The 7,774-nt window shown below is 36.8% G+C and overlaps 2 protein-coding genes and 1 non-coding gene across 3 annotated transcripts in view; 2 read left to right on the forward strand and 1 right to left on the reverse strand.

Annotated features, from left to right (window-relative positions):
- LOC111649735 (small ribosomal subunit protein eS17) overlaps nucleotides 1–2,629 on the forward strand; it is a 6,106-nt gene extending 3,477 nt beyond the window's left edge. The window contains exons 4-5 of the mRNA XM_023399439.2: nucleotides 895–960; nucleotides 2,505–2,629. Of these exons, the coding sequence (XP_023255207.1) occupies nucleotides 895–960; nucleotides 2,505–2,582 (144 nt within the window). The 3' untranslated portion in view covers nucleotides 2,583–2,629. The remainder of the gene's footprint in view (nucleotides 1–894; nucleotides 961–2,504) is intronic.
- Nucleotides 2,312–2,438, forward strand: LOC111649737 (small nucleolar RNA SNORA71). The gene has a single exon (XR_002760335.1). It is a non-coding gene; the product is annotated as a small nucleolar RNA SNORA71 (small nucleolar RNA).
- A 1,217-nt stretch (nucleotides 2,630–3,846) lies between the features above and the next one.
- Nucleotides 3,847–7,231, reverse strand: LOC111649736 (niq CART3-like). Its single transcript, XM_023399440.2, has 3 exons — nucleotides 6,991–7,231; nucleotides 5,693–5,776; nucleotides 3,847–4,132 (listed from the first exon to the last, which is right to left on the reverse strand). The coding sequence occupies exons 1-3, from the start codon at nucleotides 7,108–7,110 to the stop codon at nucleotides 4,025–4,027; spliced, it is 312 nt and encodes a 103-aa protein (XP_023255208.1). The 5' UTR covers nucleotides 7,111–7,231; the 3' UTR covers nucleotides 3,847–4,024.
- Between the last annotated feature and the right edge of the window lie 543 nt (nucleotides 7,232–7,774).

Genomic DNA, 7,774 nt, shown 5'->3' on the forward strand with positions numbered 1-7,774 from the left:
GGGGGGGGTTACATGCTCGTATTAAAGTAAAGATGAGCTGTTGAAGCAGGAACAGGAACCATTCGTTGTGATTCCTCTGTGAAAACATGACAGTGATAAAGACACAGTGAAATACACTGAAGATAAAAACTCAAAATATGACGATGATCAGAGAGTTCATTATCTTTAATGTCCACACACACACACACACACACACACACACACACACACACAACGCCAGGATGACTCTGATCCTGAAGGCGGGTGTGAAACCACTCGCAGTATTTGAACTTGATCAGTACCAGATATAATAAACATAACCCTCCACTGGATTAGATAAACAATCAAAAATCATTAAAATGACATTTAAACTGATAATAATGAGGGATTCAGAAGGACTGAATGTTCCTTCCTTTGTCCTCTCTAAGACGCCGTCTCAACTCATCAGATATTTTGATGTTATGGAAGTGATTTATAAAAACGTTCCCAGATTTTGTAAAAAAAAATTCTTGTTTAAAGGAAAATTAAAATTTCATTTATTCCAAATGTTTCATTACTTTTCATTAGATTCACAAACTAGAGTTTTAGATGTTTCATTGAAGAAGAAAAGCTCGATATTAAAAAGAAAATGGACAGAAATAGAAATGAAACAAAGATGTTAGTTTCTTAATAACAAGAGTTTTTCTGTTCAAAGAGCTTTTAAACACTGTTATGTCCCAGTATTGGGAGGCCCTAGGACACAGCGTTTATTTAATTTGACTTCAGTTCGGCAGATTTCATGTTCTCACGCTTCCACGGGTTGTTTTGTCAGAGGTCATCTGAGGTCAAACTACGCTTCAATAGAAAATGTCTTTGTATTGAAACGTCTGTGAGAAGGTGACTGTCTGACTCGTCTCTGTGCTCTCACCTGTCCAGGTGTCTGCTCTGGACCAGGAGCTGATTGAAGTTGATCCCGACACCAAGGAGATGCTGAAGCTGCTGGTAAGTGTCTATACGTCTCTATAGGAACCAGGATTTAACTGGTTTGATTTTTAAAATGGAGCAGGAAGTCGGTCAAAGGGAACCTGAGACCTCTGGAAGGGTTTTGCTCTGAAATGATTTATTTTTTAATTTGACAGATTTGAATTGTAAACTTTATAAACAGGTGAAACTAGAACTTAATATAAACCAAACTGATTTTATAGAAATAAATAATATTTTAATGAAGTGTGTGGCTGCTGGCGCTCAGGCGTCTGACTGTGTTCATATATTTATTAGAACGTCGAGCTCAGCAGACAGAAATGAAACGACTTGATGAAAGTAAAAACACTGATCAGAGGGAAGCTGCTCCGTCCGAGGCCTCAGTGATTATCGTTAATAACGACGTTACAGCTCTTTAAAGATGAACAGACAGAAACTCGCACATCACCTGAGGCCGAGAGTTGAACGTCCTGAAGATGAGTTGTTTGTGAAAAGTTTTTCAGAAGATAAAGTTCATCTGATGAGCTGAAACACTTCAGAGTAATGAGGTCGTTAAAGACGCCGGACACTGATGGTCTGAAGAGACTCTGAGGCTTCAGGAGGAAGGAGAAACTCCTACAGTCACGTCTCAGTATAAACCGATCCTGTGTTCTGAGCACAGCTTTATAATAATCACTGTAAAAACAATCAACAATATATTTACTCAGAGCATCTACATTAATGTTGCACTATGAATCTGGAGCTTTATTATGAGAAATGAGATCAAACTGTAGTTGTAGTTTCTCTGTGGATCCATCTCAAATAAAAGCTGTCGGCGTTACGAACCTGAAACTGTAGAATGAATCACTTCTCTCACGTCTTCATCATACATCACTAGTTTCAACGTTTTCAGATCAAGAATCAAACCTGTTCAGTCATTTTAAAATATATAATATTATAAAAACTCTCGACTAAATTAATAGTTAAACTTAAAACGACATCCTTTGTTATTAATTAAAGTTTAAAATGCTTTAGTGTTTAAATGTGTTCATGGTTTCTTCTTTAAACTTTAATATTGTGAGAAATGGAGTTTTAATTTATTGAAATAGATAATTGTCGATTTACATTCTAACTGATCTCCACATTAAACTCCAGCAGCCACATGAGTCTCAGGTTTTAACGTCTTTATTCACCTTCGACCTGAAAACATCAGATTTCAAACGGTCAGTGAAGTGGTTCTGAAGTCTTTTGGAAATGAAATGACTTCTCCGCCGAAGAACTGATTTAAATGAACTCGACTTTTAATCAGCATCTGACGTCCTGAAGCTCCTGCTTCAGAGCTAAAGCTTAGATTAATGATGTGATGTAAAACTCTAGCGTCTGCAAAGATGAACCCTGTATCGAAAGTGATCATGGCGTCCCTGTCGCCAGGTCATTGATAGTACAGGGAGATAAAGCTGCGAGCCTTTCCCGTGTTTGTAGGACGATCAGTTCCTGTCAGACCCTGGCGCTCTCAGACAGCTGTTATCTCATTGTTCATGTTGGTCCAGACCCGTTCTCAGACCAGTTTCTCCCCTGTCCTCCAGGACTTCGGCAGTCTGTCCAACCTGCAGGTGACCCAGCCCACCGTCGGCATGAACTTCAAGCAGCCCCGAGGAGTCTAGACGTCTGTAAAGTATCTTCCTAATAAAAACCCGTTGGGACAAAAACACTCTGCTGTGCAGGACTGGTGATTTGTGGACGTCTCGGTTTCACATGTTTTTACCCTCGAAGCTCCACGGCTGTTAAATTATCTTTTCTTTTCTTGGCTGATGTAGAGAAAGACGGGGGAACATGTCTGAATAAATGTGGAGGAAAATGAAAAACACAAACTCTGCTGTTAGTTGTTTGGATTTGTTTCTCACACAGGTGATAATGTTGTTACTGACTGGAAAGAGATTTCACCATCGAGCTCAGAAGCTTCTTCACGTAGAAACAAGCTGAAGTTCAGTCACATCACGTGTTTTCTACCTGTTGATGCTTTTTATTCACCTTTACTCTGAAGGAATGAAGGCGTTTCACAGTTTAGAGAACTTTTATTTTATTGGTGAAATATTGTGACGAGCCAAAAAACAAATATCAATGGGCAAACGTACAGATATTATGACGCGTGTTTATTTAACGTGTTTATAATAATTACTAGGTAGTGTGATGGTAATTTAGCTATAATCATATAATCGTTCAATATGCTATAATATTAGTGATTAGTGAGGGCAGCTAACGAGGCAGGAGAATAAATGAACAGCAGTGTGAAGATTTAAACTTCCTGTGGTCACTCACCTGTTCCCTTACCTGGACAGGGCGCTGATCATCTGACTCGTCACAATATAAAATAAATCCCAAATAATTACTTAAATTTCAAATCATAAACTAGAAGGATTTAAATCTGTTCAATAAATTATGAAATTTGTTAAAATAGAATTTACAATAAACATTTGCTCTAACAGTTAAATGTGTAAATATATTTTAATCCACTGAAACATTTTTCTCTCAAACGGAGATTTTCCAAAAAATAAAGTTAATAAATGTAGAAAGTTAGTTTTATGTTGTGGACTCAGTCACACAGTTCATCTGTCCGGCTGCAGGCGGGTGTCTGTCCTGAAGGGGGCGCTACAACAACAACGTGCTCTGAGGCTCGGCGTTGATGTGAAATGGTTCAGTGGTTGAGAAACTCCAGTTTCCTGATGACCCTGAACTAACTTCACCACAGTTTTTAGCAGCTTGTAGGAATCAAAGAAAAGACTGAACCTGGATGAAACATTCAGAAAAATGTAAATATTAAAGGTCATTAAGACTCAAACTCTTATTTTTAATTAATTTATATATAAACAAACAAACGTGTCTCTGTTTTCAGCCACAACGAAGCTTCAAAAAGCAGCGAGACAAATGGAGAAAAGAAGATAAAACACCTTTAATGCAACACAAGTGGACAAAAAGATTGTCTTCACTTAAAGGATTTATTCCACTCTAAAGGCTACTTTACATCACAAAGATTTTCATATATATTTATATTTGGAAAATATACATTATTTTTAAAATATACTCTCGCTGTGTGGATGTGATTGGTTCATAAGCACTTCAGCAGGAAGAAGTTACAGAAAGCTCCTCGGGGGCAGTCGCACATCTTTCCGATACGAGATCCTTTCCTGACGGCGCAGTGTTCCCCGAGGTCGCACTGTGGACGAGAAGAGCCACATTTACACACTGTACTCAAACGCATCACGACTGTCTCATCGAGAACAACTGGGAAACCCGGAGCTGTGAGTGTATGCTGCTTTTTAATACCAGGTTTTAACTGTGATTTATTGTGTGCGATGTTTTCTTTTTAATTAACATGCACCAATCAGGATTCATTCGTTGTATTTTTAATTACAATAAAGGCTTTATATTCTAATCTATTATATTCTGTTCTGAGGAACTTTACACCCGTTAATATTTAATTTCACTTCATATTTTAACTGCTGCATCTCAGAGGGAAATGTTGTTTTTACTGCGCTGTTTATCTCTTTTGTGAATCCATTTTTAAACCTGTGGTATTTATTGATCGTTCATTTATAAATTCTTTTTCCTGTTTTGAATGTCTATTAAAATATGAAACGAAGGAAACACTTTTCCTGTGACATCACTGCTCCCCCACACATTTAAACCACATGATCATAAAATATAAAGGTGATCACATGTAGATGCATCGGTGATGTTAATGCAGTAATATAGATTGGAACTGCAGAACTCAAAGTATTTACTGTCACTTCATTTTGTGTCGCCACCTTGTGTCAAACAGACGTCACTGCAGCAGAGCGCCTGACTGACATTTAAATAACATTTAAATACAAACTACATAGACTCCTGTGCACTCTGTCCACTTTATTAGGGACACCTGTACAGTCTAATTAATACAGCGGCTCTGCCCTGAAGCGCTGTGATGATTCACGCTGTCGACGAGAAAGAAAACATTCCACCTTAAAAGTTGCCTGTAGCTGCAGCTGGAGAAGTTTTCAAAGATTTTCTTTTTTAAAATAACTGATAAACTGACTGTTGAACTTTAAGTTGAATTTACTGAATTTAGTTTTATTCTTGATTCATTATATGAAATATCACATAATTACAAAATAATACTAATAATCCTTTATATCTTATTATTAATAGAATCCATCAGTGTTGGGATCTAACAAAGTCGTGTTGCAACTCACTTATTTACAGAATACAATATATAACATAATATAATATAATATATATTATATATATGTCATTTAACAGGATATGAACATGATGGCAGTATCAGTGTAATGTATCAGTCTAACATTTGATCGTGTGGTCAGTTATAGTTGACTAATGTATGTAAACTTGTCGCCATGGGAACGCATCATAGGTGCGCTCCAGTACTTATAAACAGATAAAAGTACTACACTCCTGGTAATATACATAAATATAAGAGAACACGATACAAACTTTCAACAGCGTCACTGAACGTGACTGTTACAGCAGCTCACTGCCTTTAAGAAACTAAATACTTTAGTTTAAATAGTTTGACAACAATGTCATTTTTTAAATATGTTCAAAGATAACTGAACAAATCATGAGATAAAAATCAGCTGCTTCAACACAAAGCCGTGATGCGTTCACGAGCAGCTTCAGAGAGTTTGAATCCTGTGATTATTTTTAATGTTATTTCATAACAAACCACAAACTTTTTCTCTTTGACTGTGTCATAATTTAATCCACGTGTCTGACTCACAGAGGGAACCTGTCCATACTTCTTCTCCCAGGGATTAATCCTCTTCGTCTGCAGCTTCTCCAGCACTTCATGCAGAGCGCCGAGCTGCAGGAAGAAACAACACAAAACACGTCAGACATAAAGCTGACAGGTGAGAAGCCGGAGGATCAATTCGATCAATTTAAAGCCTATAATCAGAAAATCATTTTCATCTTCACTGAGCTGCACGTCACCGACTTCTCAGTTTCACTTAATATGTGTCGTCACATTTTTCAAACTCTTCATCAACCCAAAAGTTAAATTAGTCAGATGTGTCCTCGACATCATCACTGCATCACATACAGACACTATGATCAATTACACTCAGTGTCCACATTATTAGGAACACCCAGCTGAAACCATGAAGCTTCTAAGTTTCAGTTTGTGCTGCTTCGTGTTTTTAATTTTATATTTGAATTTTCTGCTTCTTTATAAGTCAACATTTATTGAACAGTTACTCTAAAGATTCAAAAACCTATAACAAGCATTTATTCTTCTTTCATTCATCTAACATTATATACACTTGTTAAAATCAGCTGCGACATATGTTCTTATATGGAGAGAGTCACTTATACTATTATCACATAATATATGCATCCTCCGATATATGAAGATACCAGTTTATAACATATAGGATACCCATAGTAAAACATTTACATATATTAAAAATATCTATATGATGATTTTTTTATATAATATAACATGTTGTGACCATATATGTTAACAGTATATATTTCATTTATATATATATGCACGTTTATTAAAACATACAGATAAAAATGTTTTTTCTCATTAATTTGAAACATGTCTGTCTCAGACTTCTGTCACTATTTATAACATCAACATATACTGACAGTGTATGGGATGGATATATTTATGTAACATATCTCACAATATAATCATACATACATAAACATACATATTTCTATGGGATAGACATATATGTCAATATATGAAATAGTTCCAATTACTAATAGGTTTAATTTATAAGTTTTACATTTTTGTTTTTATTTTATATGAACAAATATGGTGATTTGATATATGTACATATATAACATTTTCATAAGGCATGTTAATGCATCAGTAATAATATTAAATTCATTATTATTATTATTACAGTTATTTACTGCAGAGACATAGTTTGAACATATGCCACATATATTTTATTTATTCTATTTAAATAATCATGAATTAAAAACGGAAAAAATAAAAGCTAAAGATAAAAAGTAGGAAATATGAAATAATCTAAATAATAAATAGAAGCTCAGAGTCAGACCCACCAGTCTGTTGGAGTTGTACCGGTAGTCCTGGACCTCTCTCTCGTCCCTCTCGGCTTCCGTCCTTCCCGCCGGGCAGAGCGCGGACAGCAGCGCCGCGCACAGCACAGCTCGCGCCCACATGGTGCCGAAAACAAAGCGGAGGAGGGAAAGAAAGTTCCACGTACCGCGTTCCGCGAGCTGCTGTTCACCTCTCCTCCAGGTGTTCCTCTCACGAGCTGCCCGCCACCGCGCGGGATGTTTGGACGAAACGCCCCGCCTCCTTCAGCCTCCGGATGACGTCACTATCCCCTAATGACCTCAGCTGGACGGAGTTCATCATCAAACGTGAAGCGGCTGCGTCACATAAACAACAACGTTTTCCCTCTTAATTAAAAAAGAAATTAAACTGTAACATGTTCTCAGATCCTTTTCTTAAAGTTAAAGTACAAATACTCTGTAGAAATACTGCATTTAAGAAAGAAAGTATTCAGACTTCTTCACTTTATTGTCTTTTGATTGATTTAATTTTAGGTCCTCCGCGCCACGACATAAGAACTGGCGCCATTTTGTTTTCAGGTTGTCTGTTCGTCGCATTCTCGTTGACAGGATATTTCAGTAACGGCTTTTACGTAACTTCAAATTTGGCACAAATATTCACTAGGACTCAAGGATGACCTGATTAGATTTTGGTGAGTCAAAGGTCAAAGGTTAAGGTTGTGGTGACCTCACAAACCACGGTTTTGGCCTTGTGAATGTAATATCTCAGCAACGCCTTGACGGAACTTCTTCAAGTTTGGCACAAATA

The sequence above is a fragment of the Seriola lalandi genome, unplaced genomic scaffold, assembly GCF_002814215.2.
Source record: "Seriola lalandi dorsalis isolate HSWRI2012SDOR001 ecotype SW California unplaced genomic scaffold, Sedor1 jcf7180002051919, whole genome shotgun sequence".
Lineage (NCBI taxonomy): Eukaryota > Metazoa > Chordata > Actinopteri > Carangiformes > Carangidae > Seriola > Seriola lalandi.

Bases quoted from the DNA above. Each gene is read 5' to 3' on its own strand.
- LOC111649736 (XM_023399440.2), bottom strand. From the start codon at position 7,110: ATGTGGGCGCGAGCTGTGCTGTGCGCGGCGCTGCTGTCCGCGCTCTGC. The intron at 5,777-6,990 runs GTGGGTCTGACT...TTCTTCCTGCAG, and splicing joins GGTACAACTCCAACAGACTG to CTCGGCGCTCTGCATGAAGT. The intron at 4,133-5,692 runs GTGAGTCAGACA...TCTCGTCCACAG, and splicing joins AGTATGGACAGGTTCCCTCT to TGCGACCTCGGGGAACACTG.